Genomic DNA, 27725 nt, shown 5'->3' on the forward strand with positions numbered 1-27725 from the left:
ATACACATATGCTTTCAATTGTGTAATTTAGGTGATCTAGGTAGCTCTGTTTTGGAAGTTCAGTTAATGCTAGAAATGTGTTTTGGAGTTTGTACGCGTTTTGCCTCTAGGGGCCACCGCATATATTTATATATAAACATATATAAGTAAAACCACTTTTTTTTACATTAGTAATTCCTTTTGTGCATAATTTTATATTATTGTTAATAATTAATTAATTAAAGCAACAAAACAACCTGAAGAGCCGGTTCGGAGCCGAAAGAGCCGGTTCTCTAAAAAGAGACGGAAATCCCATCACTAGGGTGTACCCCACCTCTTGCCCTCTGTGATCCTAAACAGGCGGAGCAGTTTAAAAAAATCGACGCCTTTAGCAACATAGTCCATTAAAAGAAAATCTTGGTCTACTGAATTTTTTCCATCTCTTTAACCAGGCAGCTGACACACAAACACCAGTGATCTGCTCACCCTAAAACAGGTTTGAATAAAGAGCTGTCTTCACTATGATTACATTGATTAAATCAGAGTTGGAGGTTACTGGAGTCTATACCAGCAGTCATGGGGGTGAGATGAGGGGTACGCCCTGGACGGGTCGACAAACAGGCAACCATTCACACTCACATTCACACATAGGCTAATATAGAATTACCAGTTAATCTTAGAGGAGCATGGACTGTAGGAAGACTCAGAGAGAGCCCGTGCAAGCACAGATGCAAACGCCACACACCTGGATTCAAATACAAATAACCAATACAGTCAACATCTCCCACTGTGATGCTGTTTTTTGTTTTCATGTGAGAGAAGACTTCACATTCAGCCCAGCCTGGGCCTGACTGCTGCTACTGACAAACACTGGAGTCATGAAAAGGTTTGCTGGATGTGGATAATTATAAAATCATTAAGAAACCAAACATATTGGCAGTGTGGTGGGTGTGGGTACAGCAGCTTAGACCTCATGAAAGTCAGAGCAGCAGTTTCCTTGCCATTGAGGATTCTGTGCGTTGAGAGCATATTAGCGAATATTTAAACAGTCAAACCTGAGACAAAAGTCACAGTATTTATACTTTTACTAAAGTAAAGGATCTTAATGCTTGAACCTGTGTGGTCTCCTTACATCGTAAAGGAAATTTACTTAGTAGCTTTGTAGTTGTATAATGAAACTTGGGGCTGTGGGGTTTACTGAAGAGTGCAGTACGGCTGAGTATCAAATAGCCAACAACCCAGGTATCAAACATGCATGTATTTCTATCCTTTAATGAAGTAAACATCAAAGTAAAACTCCAAAGAGGAATTGAAACAGTTAAAAAGATGAAAGATAAATCAGGAGCTGGACCCCAATGTTCCCGGACATTGACAGGCGTTTAAGACCCTGATTGCCTTCTCTCAAATAAGTGAGTGACCCATATCTGCACTCTCGTTCTGTGTTTCACTGCTGGAGACACGCTGTGTGGGGTCTGCATCCTCAAATACTCTCCGTACTCTCTTTCTGCAGGCAAACTCAACCTCTTGTAATGAGACATTCTGTTTTTGTGTTAGTTTTGCCTCACAGTCTGTACTGAAATATATTTGAGGGTTTTTTGAAAAGATAAAACTTGTTTTTAAATGTTTTTAAATATGCAGGAAATGGAAAGTAATTTCTCTATGGCTTAAATGATGAAAGGAAAAGGATGGTGACGGTATCAGTTATTCCCGAGTTTGCAGAGATCCTGCATGTGCAAATCACAGATGTATCTGTGCTGCTACAGTGTACACCACATCTATAGCTTGGCTAGTCACTGAATAAGGTCATGAAGCCATAGGGGCCTTAATTAGTCTTCATTATAAATGCACAGTTCAGCTGTGACATCACTTAAAGCTTCCTTGGGCATTTGAACTCATGCACTTGTGTGTTAAGGGTTATTTCTAGAATGTGCACTGAGCCTAAACATTAGATATTTTTAAGTAAAGTGGAGCATACTGGTGATTAGTAATAGTCTCAACAACAAGTGTGTTTCCCTGAGGCTAAAAAATGTTTTTAATCAGTCACCAGAGAGCCACACTAAGGCCTCTGTGAAACCTGGAATATAGTTAGGACTGATCCACTATCACCACCCACTTACGTGGGCACTCAAATATCGTATCTCATGCAGTGAAGCGTCATCCCCAGAGGCCATTTGAGCTTATGTTAGCATCATAGTGCAGCAACAGAAATGTGTGTTTTTCGAAGAAGCTCCAGTGTGTGCCATGTCTTCACTGGTTTTCACTGGCATGCTTTGAATGAGATTTATGGGATGTAGTGCCATAAACTGGTTGTAGTAGGTTACTTTAAAAGGATGTGTTATAATTTTTCTTGTTTTCTGTTAAGATGACAGATGCTCATATTAAGGTCAGTGTATATGCAAGTACTGAGCCAATAGCTCCGGCTTCAGATTGCTCTAAATGATTGATTTCGCACGCACAGTTACTTCTGCTCTTGGATTTGTATGATGTCAGTGAGAGCAGATATCCATGTTTTTAGGAAGGGAGGAAACAGCTGAATGATGGGCTGCAGGACTCGGTGTAATATCAAACAACAGTATTTTGAACTGTAAAACATGCAACGCTAAAAATATGTTTTAGTAGAAATCTGTTCGGTCCTGTGAAAACCTAAGAACACTGCATAATTCAGTAGCTTGTAGAACCACCTTTAGCAGCAATAACGTAAAGTAATCATTTTCTTTATGACTTCCTCAGACTCTCAAATCTGAAGGAAGTTCAGAAATTCCAAATGAAGGAATTTTGGCCCACTCTTCTTTACAACGTGGCTTCAGTTCGAGAGATTTGTGGAAAATGATTTATGCACAGCTCTCTTGAGGTGTCTCCACAGCATTTAGGTTGAGTTAAAGTCTGGACTTTGATTGGACCATTCCAACACCTTGATATTTTTTTCAGCCATTCTGTTGTAGATTTTGTTACCTGTTGGACATATGGCCTCACACCTGACAGTTTCCAGAATACTTTAATATAAAGAGGAGTTTATGGTTGGCTGTGATTGCAACACAAGCCCAAATCATGGGCTTGTGATTAACAGTTGGTATGAGGTGTTTGAGTTGACATGCTGTGATTGGATTTCTCCAAACGTGGTGCTGCACATTATGGCCAAACATCTCCACTTTAGTCTCATATGTTCAAAGGATATTGTTCCCTTCAGTGTTTTTTAAATTCCAATATAAACAGTAAGGAAGGGTTTATGATGACACATTAGGGTCCCTTTGACTGGAGCTAAGGGGCTGAGTCCAACTCCAGGAAAAAAAAACACACCAAAATTTACACTTGGCAGTCAAGTAATGTTCTCCTGGCAGCCGCCAAACCCAGACAGCGTGATTCATCACTCCAGAGAACGCGTCTCCGCTGCTCTAGAGTGTGATGGTGCCGTGATTTACACCACTGCATATGATGCTTGTAGTGGTGATGTAAAGTAATTTAAACCATTCCATGAACGCTCTACACATTGTTCTTGAGCCAATCTGAAGGTCACATGAAGTTTGGAGATATGTAACTATCGACCCTGCAGAAAGTTGACTTCCTCTACACACTGTGTCCCCCAGAATCTGCTGATCCTGCTCTGTGATTTTACATGGCATACCACTTCATGGCTGAGTTGCTTTTGTTCTCATTCGCTTCCACTTTGTTATAATACCAATAGCAGCTGATGTGGAATATTTAGTAGAAAGGCAATTTCACGACTGGATTTGATGCAAAGTTGCATCCTATCACGGCACCACACTGGAATTCACTGAGCACCTGAGAGCACCTTATTCTTTCACAAATGTTTGCAAATGGCCTGTATTTGTATAGCGCTTTACTTAGTCCCTATGGATCCCAAAGCGTTTACACTACATTCAGTCATCCACACATTCACACACTGGTGATGGCAAGCTACAATGTAGCCACAGCTGCCCTGGGGCGCACTGACAGTGCATTAACACCAGCTGAATTAATGACATGGACTGGCATTACTGCATAATCTCCCACAGCTTTCTCTGTGTGTGAGTTAGCAAGACAAGGACCCTCATTAGAGTCAGTTAGGTTATCTGTCAGTTAAAGAGGACAAAGAGGTTTTTTTGTTGTTTAGTTTTACTGTTTATGAGTGGCTCATTTTTTAGCTGTAAAGTAAGAGCAATGGCTCTAATTAGGTACTCATTTAAAGCATGTCACAGTAACAGCGAATCAAGATATTTTATTTTTCCTTTTGCATTTTTTGACACTTTTGGATGCTTTGAGACTTTGACCCAACGGTCCCCGTGCACGAGATGCAACGAAGCTCGGCACCAACATCACCCCAGAGTCTCCGCTGGCAGCATTTTAAAAACATGTCAATGAAGTTGTTATGATAATGAGCATATATACTCTCTCTGTTTTGTTTTTTTGTTTTTTTAACTTAATGAGACACCTTGGGCTTGTTTACTGAGGATGACAAACACTAACAATCCTTTCATACTTGTGAACGGCATTAAAAACAACCTTTTATGTCCACAAGTTATGAGTCTACAGGGGAAGCGTTAGCATCCACCACAATGGTTGCACTGATCAAGCTCCTTAAGGTATATGCATGTGTGTATATTTAGCAAATGTGCTACCAAAGAGAGTTCATACAAAGAGCTTGACGGCTGGTATTTCCTCCGTGGATAGAGGTGTGTTTAATTTGGCATTATTCCTCGTTTGCTGTAGAGCCAAATCAACTGGTTCACCCAGGCTGCTAAAGTCTCGCTGGAACGTGGCGGCACCATTCACTCCATTTTCCCGCTGCAAAAATACATTAATCAGACAGACAGAGAAGATAATTGCATTCCCAGCAGCTCAAAGTGAATTTTGAATAGCAGCTCCTTTGGTGCAGATGATTCATGCACACTGAAAAGCTGCAAGTCCTTTGTACCGCTTCCCTCTGTTCTATTAGATGTAGACATGCAGACATGTAAATAGACTAGTAATATACACACTTTCTCATTTAATGTTTTTTTCTTTATTTTTACAACTTTCTACATTGTAGCTAGATACTGCTACGATGGTACTGGCTCACATGAGGACTGCCCCAGGAAAGGAGGACCAAGATCACCTCTGCTGCTGAGGATAAATTCATCTGAGTCATCAGGCTCAGAAATCACAAGTTAACCACATCTCAGATTAGAGCCCAGATAAATGCCACACAGAGTTCCAGTAGCAGACACATCACTACATCAACTGTTCTGTGGACACCGCACGATTCAGGCCTTTATGGTCAAATAGCTGCTAAGAAGCCACAACTAAGAAAAAGCACCAAGCAGAAGAGATTTGTTTGGGTCAAGAAACACAAGGAATGGACATTAGACCAGTGAAAATCTGTGCTTTGGTCTGATGAGTCCAAATCTGAGATCTTTGGTTCCACCTGCCGTGTTTTTGTGTGACACAGAAAAGGTGAAAGGATGGTCTCTACATGCATGGTTCCCACTGTGAAGCATGGAGGAGGTGTGATGGTGTGGGGATGCAACATGCATCTCATCCAGTTTGCATTTAGTTGGACCATCATTTAGTTTTCAACAGGACAATGACCCCAAACACACCTCCCGGCTGTTTAAGGGCTATTTAAGGAGAGTGTTTAAGGAGAGTGATGGAGTGCTGCACCAAACAGCCTGGCCTCCACAGTCACCTGACCTAAACCCAACCGAGATAGTTTGGGATGAGACGGCTCGCAGAGTGAAGGCAAAAGGGCCAACAAGTGCTCAGCATCTCTGGGAACTCCTTCAAGGCTGTTGGAAAACAATTTCAGGTGACGACCTCATGAAGCTCATCGAGAGAATGCCGAGAGTGTGCAAAGCAGTAACCAAAGCAAAGGGTGGTTATTTTAAAGAATCTAAAATATAAAACATGTTTAGAGTTATTTCACACTTTTTTGTTTACTACATAATCCCATATGTGTTCATTCATAGTTTTGATGCCTTCAGTGAGAATCTACAATGTAAATGTAAAAATAAAAATAAAGAAAAACCATTTGATGGGAAGGTGTGTCCAAACTTTTTACTGGTAGTGTTCATTCATATAAATCATTTCAGAATTTCATTCTCCTAAAACATTACATCCTCTATATTCTGTGGTAAAGGACTTTCCATATATAGGCTGCATATTGTGAACATTTTTTTCCTATTTACTAATATTATATATTTCTCTCACCTTTAAATACATTTATACACTCTGGATGCAAATGAAGCCACATACCAAGACATGTTTTTAGTCACACTGTTGTAGAATATTATATTCTGCCAGCACCTCTTTCCACACTCTGAAAAACGTCTGAACAATACAAATTGAATTCACAAAACAGCAAAGCTGACCTCCAGCTGTCAAAGCTCGGACAGCACTGACTGCTGAGCCTCAGTAGAGTTTAATGTCAAGATATGTAATAATGTACTGTTGGCTGATCTAAAGTTCTAATGTTTTAACTCATTGAATTTCTTTTGAATGGTGTATAACACAGAAAAGCCACAACACTATTCTTTATCAGATAAAAACACGCAAACCCATGTTGTCACCTTTTATAGCACACATATTTGAGTGAAGACAAACATTCAAGAGAAATTTGGCCATTTTATTCAAAAATTGGATTCACAATTTATTCATATCTCTCCAAGTCAAGGAGCATTGATTTTGAATTGAACCATGGAAATACTTTCTTATCTTTTTAAAAAATCTTATTAAGAGTGAAAGCCTGTTATTCACATTACATTTAGCTGTTTCCTGCTGCAGGAATTAGAAGACAGCTTCAGGGCAGCATGCACTTTTCTGTGTGGTCTGAGTCCAAGAACCATCTCAACAGTATCTGCTTGAAGATTGTTGATCGGGACGATTAAAAAAAAAAGGGAAAAAAAGACACAAAACAGGGTTGCAACCATTGGCTGGAGTTTATTACTAAATGCTTACATGCAGAACAAAACTGCAAGAGAAGCAAATATAAAATCTTCTTCAAATGGCAATTTTTCATAAAACACAGCAAACAGCAGCACAGAACATTTTTTATCATCCAGGAGCCATTGTGGTTGTTTACAAAAGGATTTTGTTATCTTTTAAGTGAGGTGGATCCCTCTTGCAATGAATAACATTTCTGAGAGGGGTGGTTACACGTCACACACTTGTTCATGTAGTGAAAAAGTATCTGATGCTGTGCATTTAAAAAACATTAGAATAGGATTTTTCTCTTGATTTGATTACAAAAGATAAAGTTTTATGTATTCTATATTCAGAGCATGTAAAGCGAAATATTTCAAGGCCAAGTCAGGAAAAACAAAGGGCCAGTATCAAAAGAATTTGAGTAAATTAGTATTCAATTAATAGAAACATTGTGCATCTCTAGTTCAAACACTGAAAAATAGTCTCATTGGCTGGAAGGGAAGTGTGGTGGAGATAGAGATTATCGAGAAAAGTCAATTTAGGAGCTCTTGAGAGATTCATAAGGAGTGGACTGGTCCTGGTGTCAGTGTATTATAAGCCACTACACACAAATGTCCTCAGGGAAGAGGCTACAGCTGTTGCATTCTTGACATGAAGCCACTCCTGAACTGGAAACAGTGTCAGAAGCGTGTCAGTGGGACTTCTGCTCATTGGTCCAAAGTTCTCTTTTCAGATGAGTCCTGAAGACTAGAGGAAGAGTGGAGAGATATAGAGTCCAATGTCTCTGAAGACCAGTATGAAGTTTCCACAGTCTCTGATAATTTGAGGTGACACTTCCTCTGCTGATGTTGGGCCACTTCTGCTTTACAAAGTCCAAAGTCAGCACAGCCATCTACCAGGAGATTTTAGAGCACATCATGCTTCCATCTGCTGATAGGCTTTAGGGAGACACAGATTTCCTTTTCCACCAGGATGTGCTCACACAAAAACTGCTTTACTGGTTATTACTGTGCTTCATTGGACACCCAACTCACCTGAGCTGAACCTCACAGGAAATCTATGAAGTACTGCCAAGAGAAGAAAGAAAAAAAAACACCAGACCAAAAAATACAGATCAGCTGAATGTCACACGCTGAAGATGTGAAAGTAAACCCAAATATAGCTTCAAGCCTAAGTCGCATGAACAAAAATTAACATTTATTTGGCAAAGGTGTAATCCAGTAACAGGCAAAAACAAAGTCCATACAGAAAGTGTGAAAAAACTCACAGGCAGAGCAGCAGGGAACAAATAGTATAACACACAAAAAACCCAAGTGAAGACTTACATATACATCAGAGGTAATTAGAGAGTGGGAACACAGCTGGGAAAAAGCAAAGCTGAACAGAATCAGACTAACGAGACGGGTGAGTAAAACCAGATACAAGGCACAAAGCAAAATGACTTTCAAAATAACACAGGAGGTAATGTAGCAAGGAACACCTACCACAGACAGGAAGGCTTCACAAAGAACACAAGAAATTGGAAATTATAGCCAAAGCTCTGAAGTCTCTGAACTGAGAGTATAACCCTGGACAGCAAAACTCAAAGCACCATACAAATGCAAAACCAGGAACCGAGAACTCAAAATAATTCAGAGGTTAGATAAAAAGGAAACAATAGCTACAAGTATCTGTAAAGCCACCAGCACAGAGAGTGGCCAGTCATGCGTCGAGCAAATCTTCACCCTCCGCATGATCATTGAACAAACGTTGGAATACCAAAGGAAGATTTCTATTAATTTCATTGACTTCGAGAAGGCTTTTGACAGCGTCCACCGGCCGACTCTATGGGCTATCCTACGCCACTATGGAGTCCCTCAGCAGTTTGTAGATGCCTTTCGTTGTCTCTACTCCAACTCCCGTTGCTGCGTCCGGACGGATGACGGCTGCACAGATTTCTTCAAGATCAATACTGGCGTCCGACAAGGATGCGTGCTATCCCCTTTCCTCTTCCTGTTGGTAATTGACTTCATCATGCGACGATCAGTTGACCAAGCTGGCATCGGTGTGTCCTGGCACGAAGCGCGTAATCTCACTGACTTGGACTTCGCAGGTGACATCGCCCTGCTGGGCTCGACTCAGGAAGACCTCCAAAAGTTGACCGCGGCCCTGCAGAGGGAGGCGACGAAAGTTGGATTAAGAATCAGCGTCAAAAAAAACCAAGGTACTCCGAGTTGGCTATGCATGTGCCCGCATTCCTGTCATGATCAACCAACAACGTGCTGAAGAGGTGGAGAATTTTACATATCTTGGCAGCATCATCTCGAATGACGGGGTCTCTGATCGGGATGTTGACGCCAGAGTAGGGAAGGCAGTTGGTGTCCTGCGACGTCTCCAACCTATTTGGAACTCGACCTCCCTGAATGTAAGGGTTAAGATCAGACTACTGAACTCTATTGTCTTCCCTACTGCACTTTACGCTAGTGAAACCTGGCGCTCAACAAGTGCAATTATTCAACACCTGAAAGTGCTTCAACAACATGGCCTGCGGCGAATCCTGAGAATTTCCTACCGGGACCGAATAACAAATGAGGAGGTCCTACGAAGAGCAGGCACCCGCCCATTAGCCGATGTTGTTGCAGAAAGGCGCTTCCGCTTTGCGGGCCATATTTTACGCCTACCCTCTCATCGCCCAGCTAAGATTGCCATGACATGGCGTCCACACACTGACAAGCGAAAGCAAGGCCGACCAAAGACCACATGGCGTCGAACATTCATGGACGATCTGAGAACTGTCGACATTGCCTGGGACGAAGCTGAAGCAGTCGCTGCTGACCGACATCGATGGAGATCACTAGCTGCCCGATGCGCCGCCCGGCGTAGGAGGAACTAAGTCTAAGTCTAAGACCAGCACAGAGAAATACAAAGAAAACACAACAGGGAAAAACGCTAGGTTCAGTACCCAGGACCACGACACTGATGCTCTATTTTCGCCTGTAAAGCAGGAGTGGGGTAGGCGGAGGTTTGCCCTGGTCAGTGTTGGGAAGGTTACTTTTAAAATGTATTCCATTACAGATTACAGAATACATGCCCCAAAATGTATTCTGTAACGTATTCTGTTACGTTACTCGACGAGAGTAACGTATTCTGAATACTTTGGATTACTTAATATATTATCATGCTTTTCACAACTACGTGAATGTACTATTGCTGTGATTTATTACTATTACTGAAGGTCCGTGGCTCCGAACCCGTAGTAAAGGGACTTCTGACTAATACGGCGGGGTCCGTGTCGGGCTCGTAGCTGAAAACTAGCTTTACTTTGTTGTCTGGGTCAACTTTGCTTGCAACAGACAAAGAGAGGCGTTGAAAGGCTGCTCCAATGGAACTTATTGTTTCGGAGGAAAACAGGAACACAGCGTACAGTTGAGTCTTAACAGCTTACTTACAACTGGGCTCATCAGGCACTCTTCTTGGCTGCAGTGGTTATTATTATATTTACATGCTTCCATCTCCCGTTTTTGCTCGATGACAGCTCGTACTTTTCCACTCGCCTTTTTCTCCCTCCTCGCGCTCACAGCCACATAACGAGTATGGCAGTCCATTCTCCCTGCAGCACGGACTACACTGCCCATGAGGCTACATTCTTTAGAGCTGTAGCATTCTGCAGCTTAGCACAACAACAACAACAACAACAAAAAGGCGCTCCCTCACCCAGGAAACACGCAGAGAGAGAGAGCGTCACCCTGAAACCACGGCAACCGTAATGCTGCCGCCTGGAACAACAGAACGTAGCTGTCAAACAAAACCCAAACAGTCCTGACCCGCCACAATATGAAACAGGAAAGTACTGCAGTGTAATCCATTTATTTCAACAAAGTAACTGTATTCTGAATACCACCTTTTTAAACGGTAACTGTAACGGAATACAGTTACTCATATTTTGTATTTTAAATACGTAACGGCGGTACATGTATTCCGTTACTCCCCAACACTGGCCCTGGTGCAGGTGTGCCGAATTACGTCGTAGCCAGTGGCGGCTGGCCCATACGGGGCGCTCGGGCTCCGCCCCCCCAAATGTGGAGGAGTAAAAATATATATTTTTAAAAAATTCATCAATGATAGTTTTACTATGTGTGTGCCCATATACAGCCAGGCGTATTTTAACATTTTCACCAGCTGACTCATTAAAGTTCAACCAACAAACGGTGTTTTTCTTCTTCTGGGGCGCTCGTCAAAGCGCCCTTGATATGCAGCGAAATAGCCTATCATTAAATGGTTGCCAGGGGAAAATAATAAATATTTGACCTATCAGCGTCGCTGAATTAAATGGTTTGGGGGCGCTTAAAATTGCGCCCCTGCAGAAAACGCGCGAAGATTTGCTGTTCTAGAATTTTACCTCAGTCAGTAGCCTAAGTGAGCTATAAGGTCAGAGAGAGACGATGGCAGCGGTATTGTTAACGGTTGAGGCACAGCCTCCCCCAAATTCGGTTAGATCGCTTCTAACCTACCCTTTTGCCAGAAGGACAATGGCAGAAAAACTGCAAGTTAAAGAGTTGGGACCTGACAAGCCCGAAATTCAACTAACCCAGGCAACGAAGGAGAAGTCAAAAGCATACAACAGGACTTTTTGTCGGAGTTGGTTCCAGCGCAAGTCGTGGCTGACAGGCTGTGGAACAGCTAATGCACTTTTTTGTTTCCCGTGCATACTGTTCAAAAGTGACAAGTGTGATTTGACGTGGACACAATCTGGACAAACCGACTTAAAGCACCTCTCCGAACGAATCAAGAAACATGAAAGCTCACGAGTTCATATGGACAACAGTGTAAAGCTAGCTGTGCTAGGGAAAACTAGCATAGCGGCGCAGCTAGATGATGGACATCGGATTGCTTTAAGAAGGCACAACGAAGAGGTAGATAAAAACCGTCATATTTTATCTAAAATCATCGATTGTATTAAGTTTTGTGGTGCTTTTGAGCTAGCAATGCGGGGACATGATGAAAGTGATTCCTCAGACAATCCAGGGATTTTTAGAGGTTTAGTCGACTTGATGGCATCAATTGATCACGACTTGAGGCAACACCTTGAAAATGCTACTGTATTTAAAGGCACCTCGAAAACAGTCCAGAACGAGATCCTGGATTGCATGTTGGCAGTTCTGAGAGAAAGGATCGTGGAAGAAGTAAAGGCAGCGAAGTTTTTAGCCATTCAAGCTGATGAAACCACTGACATTTCTACACACTGTCAGTTAGTCATGGTGCTAAGATACATTGACCAACGAAACCGTATTCAAGAGCGTTTTTTTGAATTCATCAAGCTACCCAATGCTTGTGCAGATGCAATAGCCAGTGCCTTATCGGAGAGGCTGCGCTTCATCCTCCCCCAGGGACAAGAGAGAAAGTTGATCGCCCAGGCCTACGATGGGGCCGCTGTAATGAGGGGTACCACTGGAGGAGTGCAGCGTAAGATACAGGACATTTATGCTAACGCTCACTACGTACATTGTTATGCCCATCAGTTAAACCTGGTAATGCAACAAGCAACCTCCCACATCCCTCAAATCAGTCACTTTTTTTCCGACATAGCAGGATTCGCTTCTTTTTTTACTAAATCGAGCAAGAGGACTGCAGTGCTTGACGAGGTGGTGGCGCACCGACTTCCAAGTGCATCGGCAACCCGTTGGAACTTCAACAGTCGTGCTGTGAATACAGTGTATGAACATAAAGACGATCTGGTGAGGTGTTTTCAGACCATCCGTAACAGTGAAGGATTTGATGCCCCTACAAAGAGAGATGCCGGTGGTTTCGTGAGAATGCTGGAAGACGAAGCTTTCTGTTTTTTCCTGGCCTTGTTTCACAAGATAATGCCACATGTAGACATGCTGTATAACCACCTACAGAAGAGAAACATCGATTCTGTCACCATCGCAGGGATCACCCAGACATTCATCAGCCGCATGCAGGCTATCAGGTAGGCATAAAAGCATAAATATGTAACCTAGAATAAATGTTAATTATCTATGCATAGATTCTATCAAATTCTCTGCATATATTCTGTGTTCTGTGACTTAAATGTTTAATGGAATTCAGATAATTTTGATTTATATCAGCCTTTGAAGTAATTTTATGAAAAATATTTGATTAAGTATATTTGATGAAGTATATTCCCAGTAATGATTTGATGTAGCCTATACCATAGGCTATTTCCTGAAATTATGGCCAGGGCCTTTATTTACTTGCACTGGTTTTCCCCCAGCCATTAAACCAGGTCCGGTTATTAATTAAATCCGGTAATTCCCGGTAATTAGAACACAACCTTTGTTTGGTTTGTGTTTGGTTAATATATCCCTATTCAGTTTTCAGAAGCCATTAATGAAACTTATGTATTAGATCAGGGAGGCACTTCCTAATCTGGTTGTGGATGAGGAGTACAGGGGACCTGTTCAAGACCCACCCACAAAGAGACGGAGAACATTGGGGGAAGACAGGCAACACCATTTGGCACTGGAGGTAAGCACTAGCTGCTTGGTCTGATTTAAATCGGATCATCAGATAAAATCTAATGACGATGCTGTCAGATGTCATTTGATATAGTGGTCATGACTGTTTTGTTTTGTTATGGACAGATTTTTTTTTTCAGAATAATGATTAACATGAGACATGTGCCAAAGTCTTACCACTGAATCTAACTCTTACCAATTATATATTATTGGATAGGTGTGCGACACCATTATGAGCCATGCCAAGGAGAGGTTTTCTTTCACCAAGCACCTTGTCAGCGCCACTCTGTTGCAAGGAGACTTGTTCCAACAACACAGCAAAAATTTTCCAGATGCAGCACTACAAACCACAGTGGAAGCCTATCCCTCATTGGACAAAGCCAGACTTAAAACAGAACTGTCCCTGATCTACGACAACGAGGAGTTTCAGAGTTGTAGTGGTGCGCTGGCGCTCTATCAGGTTCTGATGGAAAACAACCTTCAAGACACATTCACCGAAACTGTAAGTCTTCTTAACATCCTCATCACCACACCAATGACAACATCAGAATCGGAGAGGTGTTTCTCTACTTTAAAGAGGATAAAAACTTTCCTGAGAAACAATATGGCTCAGGATCGGCTCAACGCTCTGGCTATGCTGTCCATAGAGAAAAAACTCACACAAGAACTTCCTGATTTCAACACCAGGGTCATCGAGAAATTTGCCACTCAGAAAGACAGACGAGCAAAGTTCTTGTACAAATAAGAACCCTTAACCATATTTACTCTCTTTCTCCATCCCTCTCTCTTTCTCTCTTTAGCCCACCCCCCCAATCAGTTTACAGTTGTTGTTTTCAATAGTTATTTTTCATTCATTCAAAAAAAAAAAAAAAAATCTGTTCATGTTCATTTTTACAAATCTATACAAATGGCCAGAATATGGTTGTTCATTTTTACAAATCTATACAAATGGCCAGAATATGGTTGTTCATTTTAAATTTAAATTTAAATTGTGTTGTTTGATGTACTCATTAAATGGGTCATTTTAGTCGATATCATAAAAATTGCCCCCCCTGAGATTTTTTTCAGGAGCCGCCACTGGTCGTAGCGCACTCCGTGCTTGCTTGGAAGTACGCACACCGGACACTAATGTTTTTGTCACTTTTTATGGAATCAAACTCAAAGTAAGGTCAGTACTTCCACGCTTTAAACGCTGCACGCTCATACTCTCTCCCGCACTCGATATATTATTCATTGTTGATCTGCACACAGCTGTTGTCACAAACGTTGCACTCGCTTACGTCACTGTCATGAGACATTCTCGCAAAAAAAACGCAGCGTTCCTACGGGCAAGTAACGGTAATCTAATTACCGTTTTTGCAATAGTAATCCCTTACTTTACTCGTTACTTGAAAAAAGTAATCAGATTACAGCCCATCTCTGATTACAAGAGTCACACACCATGTGTGCTTCCATGCCACACTGTGGTGATCTAGTACTGAGGGTATAATAAATGTGCTTTTCAGAAGCTCGACATTTCTGACTGTAAATCCAATTTTTGACTTTCATTGGAAACTGTCAACATGAAGTCATTTCTTTGCAACTTCTAAATAAACCTGTGTCATAGCTAACATAAGAAAAAGAAAATGTTAGCTTTCTAGTACATGAGTTGGAGAGTTGGAGAGAAGTATATTAACAACTACTGAACTGTTACACTGTGCTGCCTTATTGATGGTATACCAGGCCAATAGCGAGAATGCAATTGAAGTCAACTATCTCCTGCTACATGTTGCATTCGCCCAAAACTGCTTGAACTTCTATCATATTAGACTGTCACAAAGGTTTGAGGTGTGAGCCGGGTACCTTTTAGTGGGAGGAAAACGCAACCACATCCCTGAGAATAGATTTATTTTAACCTTGAGCGACAATGGAAGGCAACAGTGTTTTATTTATTTATCCTTTTATTTATTTTTTCATGAGAAATGAACATGTTTTTGAATGTATTCTGGACCCATGGACCAGTTACTCAAAAACAAGAAATGAAATCCAACAGAAGGGCTTTGTCTTTTATATGGTGACATTCTTGCCTCACATCTATTTTAATTAGAGAAGGTCAGAAGCAAATGAGGAGGTTCTAAAATGTTTTTCCATCATTTAGTTTAGAAGCGAACAAAGTATAAACTTGAACTTCACTACCTTGATAGAGTGATTCAGAGCAATTTTCCACGACACACTATCTGCAGCTGCGTGCATGCCCTTCAGTTTTTGTATGCTCAATTCTTTGCTGTTATTTTGATGGCCAAGGATAAATTCTATGCTCTGCCAGTTTACTACTGCATGAAAGAATGTGTGGGAACAAGGTGAGCTGCTGAGCTGCTGAGCTGCTTTGCCCGATTGTGAAATGATGATGACGATAAAAGCGTTAATTTGGTTTAAATATATATATATATGTATGTCTGGGGGTGAGTTTGATCGCATTATACTCTGCAGTAAATGCTAGTATATTAAAAATATATATATATATTATATTATATATTTAAAAAGTGAAAAGCTTACATGCTTATACTCCTGCCTAATCTGTTCAGTGGGACTGTCCCACTCACATTCGGCCAACATGAATCCCCGAACAAAAGGATCGTGTAATCTGGTGAAAAAATCCCCATCAGATTATGTGTGAATGAGGGATTCTGTCACGTGCGTGTTGTAAAATAAGAGGAGAGGCGTGCTGCGAGCATGGAGAAATAACAGCAGTAACATTATGTCATCCAAAGTACTGATCCTCTGATAGCATGCTCTGGCAGAAGGACTCGGGTGTTTGCATAAACCCCATAATCTTATGGCATGTGTCCTTTCTGCATGTCTATGTATGTAGGGAGATTGGAGATAACAAACAGAGTTAGAGGGTGACAGAAATCAGCAGCAACAACAACGGCTCTAGCTGTTCTGCAGCACGCAATATCCAACATGTCTGTGCATTTCCACTTGAGAACATCACGGTTTTCATGATTTATCCCACAGCTCTCTGCTGTGGGATAGCTGCCAAGGCAACTGTTTTTTATCAAGGATGTAAGCGCTCCGTCATGGCTCTCCTTCTTCATTAGATCATAACCATTAGTGTAAAAACAGACGCCGCAATAAGGAGTGGGGGTTTGGCCCCAACAGTCAATAATCTCTGCTGACACGATGAGAAGCTGAAGATGTCGAGCCTGCCTGTCAGGCTGCCAAATGCTCGTGTCTTGCTACCCTTTTAACCAAAGATACAAGCACTGATTTCATCCAGGACGCCGTCTTTGCATGACGTACTTCAGTGGTGTGAGTTTGCAAAGATATTCAGGAAGGATGTGGTAGCAAGGCAACCTTTATGATTATGGTTATGTTAGTTGCCACTTAAATTGATGCCATTTTAGGGGATCATACTTGAATTACTTGGAATGATCAGAAGCATATGAGACCAAGCAGATTAACAATGAATGAATAAATAAATAAAATTAAAAGAAAGATCAAATCATTCCATAATATCGAGACCAGATAAATGAATTTTATTCCTCTTTTGCCCTTGGCCCCTCTTGTGTATTCAACTTTTCCTGTACGAAAACTGAATGAAGAAAAAAACAACTTTCCAAAGCAGAAAATGCTGCTATTCTGCAGCTATGAGAGCATAAATAGTTGTGACCTTTAACTGCTCTGTTCTTCATGTTCGCACTTTCTGGTATTTTATTTCCTTTTTGAGGAGCAAAAGCCTCCAGCCAGGCATTTATCTATGGAAGCGATCGGAGCAAATAAGGTGTATTTTCAAGGTTTTAAAATATGCACGTCAACTAATGGGTGCATTAAATTGTCATTCGAACTTGAATGTTTAAGAATAACGAACTGTGGAGTTTTGATTTTTCTGAAGAATAAGACTCTATACTTGTGGCTTTCTGTGTAAGTCTGGGAAAAAAAACCAAAAATGCAGATGAATGACAATCCCAGTGCTGTCGGAGATAACAGAAAGCTGTCCTCCTAACTTTGCTGTAACACACTTCACTGAGACGGAGTAGTTTTGGGTATAAAAGACTTTTTAGTCTCCAGTATTTCTTCATATTTATTCATTTTATCCATTTGGGCCCACAGCCTGTCAGCGTGGCTGCATATACCTGTGTTGGTTCTGTCTAACTACTTCTGGTTTCTCCAACAATCTAAAGACTTGTATAAAGATTGATGGGTGATGCTAAGTTTGCTGTAAGTCCGGATGTGTGTATGTATGAATGGCTGGACAGATGGGTGGATGGGAACTGTTGTTTTTTATGCTATAAAACTAATCTGACTTAATGGGATTTGAATTGTTCATTGCAATGATTGTAACAGGAACAATAGATTTCTGGCACTTCGTTGCATGTCTACCAGTGTGAGTCAGTCATCAGTGTCAGTCTGCAGAGTTGTGATGAAGACAGATTTAGCTCGCCGAGCGTTGATTGGCCATGTCAGTCGGGTTCCTGTGCTCCGGTGACTTCAGGCGATTGCACACAGTCGTTTCTACCGTACACTAAACCAAGGCCTCCACAGGATGCCTGCCCGGTCCATCTGCACTTGTTTGAAATGCTGCTCCACATCAGCCTTCAAAATTTACTTTAGCCAATAATCAGCTTTTTCAAATGTCTTAACAATACAAACTGATTAAATAATTATGAAGTGAATATAGCTGCCAAAAGATTATGTGCTATTATGGAGCACTTCAGTCAAAGCGTATTTCAGTTATTTATTAGCTGTCTGAGTGGCTGTTGTGTTGCAGTCTACAAGATCATAAAGTCAGAAGTTAACAGGTTTTCAGAACACAAGGTGTTGTTTTGTCGCCATGTGTCTTAATTTGTCCCGAAAACAACACAAAGAATTAAAACTTTTTCAGTATAGACGCAGAGGACTTTTCTCATCACATTTTTTAAATTTCACATTATTTAAACCACACAGACGTTGTGGGATTGGTCAGGTTGATATTCGCATCAAGCTGAACTACTGGAATACAAGTACTTAATACATTTTAATGACACCTGTTATCCTTGTATTACTTCTGTAATAGAAATCGCAGTTTAAAATAATCTGCAAACTGTACAACTCCAGAGATTTTTTATTTCAGTATCTCAAAAATTCTCGTCCATGAACGACGGTGGCTTTTATTGTGAACTGCGTTGCGAGTTGGTTGAAAAGGACATTTTATAACTGTGGCCTTGCAATCTGAAAAGGAAAATTGTGAAGAACGTGACACAAAACTACAACAATGCTACTACGGTTTTGTATTGATTTCTGCCCAGCTTTAGCATGTACGAAGGCAACATAACCTTCACTTTTGCTATGAGAATGTGAAATAATAATGCAGGCACAGAGCGCCGTCAGAACAAATAAAGGAAGGGACATTCTTGGACAATTTATCTTTCTTTCTTTCTTTCTTTCTTTAAAAAAAAAGTCCTCCAAGGCAGTGCTGTGTGAGTGAGTCACGGAGTTTCTGAATGGCGGGCTGGGTTTATAAACCAATGCCAGCCCTCAACACACGGATTTGGAGGCCACTTGGCTTTGCAGTCTGTGACGGATGCACATGCAGGAAGGTCCATCAGCCTCAGCATCCTTACTTGTAACCCTGGCGGGCACAGGAACACAAAGACATCGCTTCATCATGAGGTCTTTCTTCTTACTGCTCTTCTCGCTGTTGTTTGTGTCCCACGGATCTTCAGCCGTAATCACAGGGGTAAGTACAGCCAAACAGGTACATACTTCATGGGTAAATAAAACGATTAGGCAGATGCTTTGTTTTTCTTTGATAGTTTTTCATGGACGCTGCTACAAATTAGCCTTGTAATAATGGGCAATATAGGGTTATCTATACATATCAAACTTCAAACACTTCAAATATCTTTATCTATATCTGTCTATCTACACACACATACACATGCACACAGGTAGATATAAAATACATAGTTCTTCATTGTGACATTTATCATTCACTTGTATTTTTTTTCATCTGACAATTCATCCCCATAGATAGATAGATAAGAAAAATCTGTTAATAGAATATGTAAATGTATGTTATATATACATTAATTTGCATTTTTAATACTGTAATAGAAAAAAAATCAAAGACAAAATATTCCTTGTATCTGACCACCCAGCAAAGCAAAGCATCCATATATAACAATAACAACACCTAAATGACCAATTACACATACTGTGTGTCATTTCAGATTCTGAAGCATGGCGGTTGATGACCAGTTTTTCCATTAATAAACTCATTTCATTTCTAAACTCCAATGCCTCTGCATCCTTTTTGATCATTTTGCTATCCGAGTCAAATCTTACATCCACACCCTTCCAATAAAACAGCCCTGTCTGTCACCACAGCCCTCTCACTCTGTGTCGCTCATTGTGAATTGAGAGAGGAGCGCGCAGCCATGAAACAGAAAGTGATTTCCATCCGCATCTGTCACATGAAATCACTTCTGTTCCTCTTCATTGTGTTCCCTTCATCTCATCTAAAGCGAGAGCTGTCACTCAGCTTCTCAGCTCTACACTCCAAGCGGTAAAATCACCAGCAGTTCTAAAGCTTTTTTTTTGTTTTGCTGAGGTATGACTGCAAGTGTAATCACACGCTCAAAATACAGCACAATGCACTGCAGTGTGTAATCGCGCCTCAGCTGCTATCACATTTCTCGCCAGCCTTTTCCTGTTAACGCTACCATAATTCTGCTTGACTGCATTTTTTATGTGTGCATGCTATAATTACATAAAGTCAGTACATCTTTCCTTTGATTAGACTGGAGAAAACACTGATGGGTGTTTGCAGAACTTTTACACACCTGACAAAATCGAGCTGTCTTTTTCATACGTAGTACGTGTGTGTGTGTGTGTGTGTGTGTGTGTGTGTGTGTGTGTGTGTGTGTGTGTGTGTGTGTGTGTGTGCGTGTGTGTTTGTAGGCCTGTGAAAGGGACTCCCAGTGTGGAGGAGGGATGTGCTGTGCAGTGAGTTTGTGGATTCGCAGCCTGCGTATGTGTACGCCCATGGGACAGGAAGGAGAGGACTGTCATCCTCTGAGCCACAAGGTGAGAGTTTCTATAACAGCCTGACTGCTGGTGTCAGTGATGATGCAGGAGGGCATGAGAAGAGGCGGCAGAAATTCACACAGGAGGCCGTAAAACAACGCCTCTGCCTCTGTTTTCCAACCATCCATTATGGCTGACGAACCTGTAACCAGCACCTCATAATTCTCTCCCTCTAGGTTCCCTTCTTTGGCAAAAGGCTTCATCATACCTGCCCCTGTTTGCCGAACCTGTCATGTATTACCATCATGGAAGGCAAATCCAAATGTCTCTCACCCTACAAGTATCCTGACTTCTACCTCTGAGGACCTGCATTTACACTGTAAATATTTTATCTGCCTTTAAAAGCCTTTTTTATTTGGAATAAAGAGATATATTTAACAACGCGTCACCCTATTGGCTCAAATTAAACCATCCATTTAAAGGAAAACCCTCTTGTCCTTTTGGATCTTACGCTACCTAAAATACATTTTGACATTTCACTTTGAGATAAACCAAAAATAATACAAGTATAAATTCAGGGATTGATTTCTTTGATTAGTTTATTTTATTTAACAATATCGTCTATGAATAAAATGCCCAAAGGGACACGCCAGCATTGTTAAGACTCATACTTTAACATCGTTTAAGTTCTTGGTGAGCTTGCAGTTGCCCTTTTGGGAAGCATGAGAAGAAACACGTGTTATTGCAGCAGTAATGAAATGACATGCCTGCTGAGTGATGCTCACTGTGTGTTACAGTTTCATTATCCAGTCATAACTGAAACATAGAAGTGACTTTGTTTTTTTCATGCTTAATCACTTTTCCAACCACAAAATACCAAAACAAGAACCGTGGAGAACATTTTAATTGCTGCTAAAATACAAAGGTGCTTTTTTTAAAATTCACACTCACCACAACAGCAGCGTTTACACCACCAGGAAACACAGAGACTGCTATGAAATTAATCACTGTCAGGCTGTGATTTCTTCAAGGCTTAAGGCTAAAATTAGATTCGCCCAGTGTGTAAAGCAGTGACTCATATCTCCCATTTTTATAACAGATATTGGTCTTCTGTGGCTGTGAAGATCATTCAACCAACTTGAAACGCTCTCTTAGCTGCGCAACAACTTCAAAATATGACTTGACTGTCTAAAGCTTAAAAAAATATTAAAATCAGGGCTTCCAGGAAGTTTAAATGTCAAACATTACCAGGTTCTTGCCTCTTAAATGTGTTGGCTGCATTTCTGTGACTTGCAGTATATCAAAATTAACATCTACAGTTCTGAGGCAGCTGAGCTAACCAAGTCCAGTGATGATGACCAATGATGGAGTGAAAAAGTAAGTATGGAAGTAAGAAAAAACAATAATCACTAGAAGTCTTAAAGGGTTTACACATAAAGCTGAAAAAAGGTAGCAAGTGAAATCATGGTGTTACCTGAGCCAGCCTTAGGTGAAGCTGAAGACCACTCTGAAAATGAAAGATGTTCAAAGGTGGTGACCATACTCAGCCCTCCCTGTTAGCAGTAGCATCTGAATTGTGGGTAATGTAGTCACCAGGTGTTTAACAAGAAGGAGGAACAAGCTAAATCAATGAGGTGCTACAAGAATACTGATCGAATACTTGAATACTCAGTTGAGCGTACCATTTTGAAACAGCTATACCTCCATCTGTCCAAACAGTGTTTTTGTAAAACCCATTAAGGATGACAGAGGTCACTGTGGTTTGCTTAGGGGTTGGCTAGAATGAGAAGGTCACTAGCAAAGCCAGCAGGAAAATCCAGGTAGCAGGAATCATAATTCCCCAGCTTCACAATGCAGCCTGCGTGCCCTGAAGACAACATTGTGTACCTAAAAATACCCACCCTGTATCTGCATCGCATGAGAGCACGTGCAGGTGAGGATCTTCCTGCAGCTGTGGAGCCACAGAAACGATGCTGTGAGACCTCTGCACGCTGTCAGCAGAGCAGAACCAGCTGTCCTGAACAGTCATGCATGATGTGATGTTAATGGTTATAGATGCACTGAAGGCAGACAGTGTGTCGAGGAACCTGGTATACTGCTTTTGATAGAACGAAAAGGACTGAAGCTCAGAAAAAACTTCATAAAGCAAAGAGATGTCTTTATTATTATTATTATTCATCAAGGCCAATGCCAATTAGCAAAACAGCTATTGCTGAATCAATCAGGAGCTTGATTGAGTTTGATTAAAACACGGTTGGAAACTGTTTAACTGTTTAATGAGCAGTTAGTTGACACCGAGTCTGTCAGACTTTTTTAAAGGTTTAAATCAAACCTCTGGCCTTTAAACTAAACAGCTACGAGCAGTTTGTCATGTATACATGGTAACAATTTGCCGACACACTGACATTGTGACGTGAAACTGACGTGAGGTATTCCCACCGGCTGTAATTAGCTCGACGGGAGATTTCTTCAATGATAGGCAAATTGGTGGTAAATGTCAGGGTCGGTGTCAGACTGTCAGAATCAAAGAGCAAAGGTGTCTCTTTATATTCTCCATTTAAACCTGATGTTCACCCGTGCACAGAGAAGGGAGGTGGGGAGTGTGGTTGTTATGCCGTCGTCTGCAAATGTGTGTGGAAGGAGGCATGCATGCCCTCAGATCTGAGTTATAATTGTACACATGAGTAAAACTCAATGTAATGTCTGTTGTGAAGATTTTACCTCAAATCACAAGCAAAGGCTACAAATTCAGATCAATTTACAGCTTAGAAAGCTAACTAACAGTTTCGACTCATAATTAAAGCACATTAACATTTATTTCTCACATATGCTAATCTTTATACATCCACGGATTTATTTATTTCTAGTTTCTTGTTGTTTCTTGTACGCATTCAAAAATGCCCACAGGGACAGAGCTACAATTTTGCAACTCTCCACACACATTTACAGACACTCCTGGGGATTTGAAGGGATCAAAAGACACAAGTTTATGTCTTCTCAACACCCCACTAGCCTTATCTTTTGTTTAATACTAGATAACATTAAAGAGATTTCATCAGAGATTCCAGTTGTAAACAGCTGTTTCACAGGCAACAAATTAAATTCAAATAGAGAGAAGCATTAAAGAGCGTTTTAAAATGGTAAAAGAATAAAGTATGAAGTGAGTCTTACTGGCACCCTCCTTCATGGTGTTAAAGCAGTTATATCCAATTGCTATACATAAGTCCAGTGTTGAATTTGGGTTGAGACAGAATAAAGAAAATGTGGTCTTAAATAAGTGGACATTTGGGCAGTGGAGGGATTGTCTAATAGCACTTTCACTCAGTTGCATTATGGTGAATATTGCACCTGAAAATGTGTCCTACAAAGCATCTCACTCTCTGTTGCTTTTAAGAACTCTCTTTGCATGAAGGTGCAATACCAAGTTGCTCACATGCCCCTTTATGAAACCTTAAAGATCAGAAAGAATTCACAGGGTCATGCATTCACTCAATTAGCAACCAGTTTGCCAAAATATACTATAAATAGTTTTATTCAGCTGGGATATTCTTCCTTTTAAAATCTGTAGCTGACTGCAGCAAGTTCACACCCATCATCGGGGCTGTCAGCAGCTTATAAATATATAAACACCAATATGAACACTCAAATTAGCATGCCAATCAAAGTAGTTTACAAAAACTTAATTGAAACAAACATATACTGTTATACTAAACAGTGGGTCTGGTATGTGAGGGCTGATTTCTCTCTTAGGGAACGGCTTACCTTCAAGCCATTCAAGAATGGAGTGATACCGTTAAATGCAGATGACTGAGTCAAACAACTTATCATCCATTTCTTATTTATTTGCTAAGAAATACAAAGAATGAAACTGTCCTTTTCAAAGCACCAAATTGTTCACATTTCTTCTCAGTGTTCCATCCATAGAAAACGAATGCTGCTTGTAATGTACTGTATGTTCTTTGGGGGAATGTAAATCGACCTGCTCAACACAGGAGATGATGGAGAAGAAGAATTTGCGAAATGCTTTTAAAGTGAGTTCAAACACCTCGTTCAACACAAAGAGTTCTGAGAGATTATGAACTATACAAGGATATATGGGTGTAAAAAAAAGCTCGAGGAAGGGGTTAGCAGGGCTTTACAGTATTTACAAATGTGATATTGCCTTCATTAAAAACATACTGTGATCTGTGTCTTAGCTTTAGTATTTAAATGACTGATAAGTAAAGCGGATACAGATGTTGGATGGGGGTGGGGGTCTGATCAAGTGTAGTTCTGCATTGCTTTTTGTAGTTTTCCAGTGGGCCACAACATCAAATTGATTTGTTGGGATAATATTTCTTTTTTTTTTTAATATCCAAAGAAAATAGGCAAAATGACATTCGTGTAAAATATGGAGATATGGAAAAAGGTCATTCATCAAAGCTAGGATTTAACAGGGCACATGTAAGTTGCATGTGCTACGTCTTACCTCTGGAATGAATAACACCTAAATACATGCAGAGGCAAAAATGAAGAGTGGTTTTCCCATGATACCCAGCTAGAGAGGCAAAAAACCCTCCAATACACTGCAGCCTATTTCTTTTTAATTAAATCATTACATATTATGCTTCATGTGAGTTAAATCAGTCCAGAAAGCAAAATATAGCAGGAATTTACACCATCAGTAAAGTTCTGTCAGATTAAAATAGCGTGTAAACCCTTTGCCACTGATAGAAATGTGGGTAAACTATTCCGTGTACATTCTGAAATCCTACACAAACGTGACTTTGGCAGTATTTGAGGGTCCCGCTGCGGTTCAGATGACACAGTACGGCTCCATGGGTGTCTGCGTTCCCAGGCAACAGGGGAAACACGCTCGGAGCCTCATCCGGAGCTCCTTGTTGAACAGAAAGCTGATGATGGGGTTCGCTCCCGCCTGGGCGAAGCTCATCCACACAGCAGCCGTCAGGTAAAGCTGCGGGACCGGGGCCCCTCGCACAAATATCCTCAGGTAACAGGCGCTTATGTAGGGCGCCCACAAAATGAGGAAGGTCAGCGTAATCATGTAGTACATCTTCCCGATGCGCTTCTCCATCTTAAACTCATCCAGCACCAGCAGTCTCCTGTTGCCCGGGTGCGAAGCCTGTCTGATCCCCACCAGCGTCGGAGGGGTCGGTCCGCGGCCGAAGCCGGCGATCCAGTTGGCGGCGGCTTGCCCGGTGGCCCCGGGGCCGTGGAAAGTCCAGTTCTGGCTGATAGCTGGCACCAGCTGAGCCGGCTTCATCTTGCGGTGGTCGTAAACGAAGCACAGCATCTTTATGTAAACCACATGAGTCGTCCCCACGATGACGGCCAGCATCAGCATGAAGCCCAGGGTGTCGTTCGCCTTCACGTAGCGGTGCTCGAAGATGCACTGCTCCTCCTCACGGATAAACTTATAGGTGCCCACGTCGAAAACCGGAGGAAAAGCCATCGCCACGGAGAGAGTCCACACCATGCAGATCACCGCCACGCACGTACACAGATTCATCCGCTTCGAGTAGAACCTGTGGTGGGCGATCGCCATGTACCGGGTGACGCTGACGCAGAAGAGCAGGAAGGCGACGTGGAAGCAGAAAAGCACCGACATGAAGGCGACGATCTTGCAGCTCAGGGGGCTGTACGGCCAGGCGGAGCCGCCGCCGATCGATGCCATCACGAAGGGGAAGCAGACAGCAGAGCGCACCACGTCCGCCAGGCACAGATCCAGCAGGAAATAGTAGGGCGCCTTATGCAGCGAGCTGTCCTTCAGCAGCAGCAGCGACAGCGACGCGTTGCCCAGCAGACTGATGCCCATGATCAGACCCAGCGAGGCCAGCTTGACCGCAGAGGCCGTGGACGCATAGTTCTGTAAGGACGGGCTGCTCTCTCCTAACTCGCTTGTGTTTGCCATCTATGCAGCCCAGGTAGCGCGTATTCCCACATCAATTCACCGACGAGCAGCAGCGGTATCCTTTCCCCCCCTCTCTCTTCCAGGTCTGAATTTAGAACAAAATCAACACGATCCGCCGCCCCCTTCAGCTGAAAACTACTCAGGAATAAATCCCATCTGGACGCGCATTAATCCCCATCATAAACAAAACAGAACCAAACAAAACAAACAAAAAGAAAAATCATTTCACGTCTCTTTTTTTCTTCTCATCCTTCATCTCAAAGCGCGTCAGAAGCAGCCCTCTCTATGCTTCTGATCTCTGCTGGACAGAGGCGACCAGGGTTAGCTTCAGACACCATTTCGGAGAGCATCAGTTCAGACGAGCGGCTCAGAGAACACATCTCAATTTTCACCGATGGCGGAGGTCTCCCGTTCCCGTCTTGAGGAATTAAAAAAAGCAGCTGTGCGGCAGCATGGCGCAACACTTACGTATCCACAGCCTCGTCAAAAGGACGCCGAATTATAGCTGTCACACGGAGACTGCAAATAGCACACAGCTGAGCGGAGGTCGAAGCTCACCGAGGTGGAAGCATCAGTAGGCTACGGGTCTGTGTCGGTGTGTGCAGCGTCTAGTCTATGCGACGCACGTCCGCCTGCATGTAGTGAGCAGGCCTGGGATCAGTCAGGAGTTTCAGCTCCTGCCAGCTATAGGTAGCACGTGTCTGCGCGCTCATGAGATGCAAATGCTTAGAGACAGATCGCCTTTATGACATTATGCAATGTTTTATATTTAGGATGTGAAGAAAAAAAGAACTTTGATCCTACATCTGCACTTGGAGATAAAAAAAAAAAAAAAAGATTATGCGTGTTTTAGTGCGTGTTATATAATGATTATTATTGAGATCAAGAAATTGCACAGGGGTCAAGAGGTCCACAAGCACACTTGAATGGTCTGTAAAGTCAGTATGTAGGCTACTTATGCACAGGCCATAATGTAACGTTTCTTTGTGGCCATCTCTCTCATGTAAAACCATTTTAAAATGTATGAAACACAGTAGCCTACATAGTCTACATTGTAACTTTTATTCAACTTTTTGCACCAATAAGTTCATTAAGTTCATTTAAATGATAATTTCTGCTGTGCTAATCAATCCTGTTTTCATAGCATGGAAGTAAACATGTACAATGGATGTTTATTTCAGCCATGCAAATGAAAAGAATGTCTGTAATTTATATCAGTGCATTTAACCATTTATCCTAGTTTTGATGTTCAGGGAAGTATATTATCTGTACCATTTGCTGCTGTTACCATAAGTTACTATTTGCACATATATTCAGGAGTATGGTTGTAAAACGTTTTTCATTTGATATTTTTTTACATGAATGTTTTAAAGTATGAAACACTTTTGCTGATACTTTCTTTTGTACCCACCTGACTGGAGCGTGGAAATATTACACTACAACGCACCAACTAAGTGTCCTTTAGACAAATT

The 27725-nt window shown here is 41.6% G+C and overlaps 3 protein-coding genes across 3 annotated transcripts; 2 read left to right on the forward strand and 1 right to left on the reverse strand.

Moving 5' to 3' along the window:
* Window positions 1–10927: 10927 nt before the first annotated feature.
* LOC112435158 (zinc finger MYM-type protein 1-like) lies at window positions 10928–14320 on the forward strand. Its single transcript, XM_024803292.2, has 3 exons — window positions 10928–12826; window positions 13251–13365; window positions 13573–14320. Exons 1-3 carry the CDS (start codon window positions 11298–11300, stop codon window positions 14098–14100), a joined length of 2172 nt encoding a protein of 723 aa, XP_024659060.2. The 5' UTR covers window positions 10928–11297; the 3' UTR covers window positions 14101–14320.
* A 4614-nt stretch (window positions 14321–18934) lies between these two features.
* On the forward strand, window positions 18935–20775 carry prok2 (prokineticin 2). Its single transcript, XM_004567428.4, has 3 exons — window positions 18935–19053; window positions 20277–20402; window positions 20579–20775. The coding sequence occupies exons 1-3, from the start codon at window positions 18982–18984 to the stop codon at window positions 20702–20704; spliced, it is 324 nt and encodes a 107-aa protein (XP_004567485.1). The 5' UTR covers window positions 18935–18981; the 3' UTR covers window positions 20705–20775.
* Window positions 20776–24163: 3388 nt separating this feature from the next.
* On the reverse strand, window positions 24164–26984 carry gpr27 (G protein-coupled receptor 27). The gene has a single exon (XM_004567405.3). It carries the CDS (start codon window positions 26251–26253, stop codon window positions 25138–25140), a length of 1116 nt encoding a protein of 371 aa, XP_004567462.1. The 5' UTR covers window positions 26254–26984; the 3' UTR covers window positions 24164–25137.
* Window positions 26985–27725: the final 741 nt, after the last annotated feature.

Source organism: Maylandia zebra, linkage group LG5 (genome assembly GCF_041146795.1).
Source record: "Maylandia zebra isolate NMK-2024a linkage group LG5, Mzebra_GT3a, whole genome shotgun sequence".
In the NCBI taxonomy this organism is placed as follows: domain Eukaryota; kingdom Metazoa; phylum Chordata; class Actinopteri; order Cichliformes; family Cichlidae; genus Maylandia; species Maylandia zebra.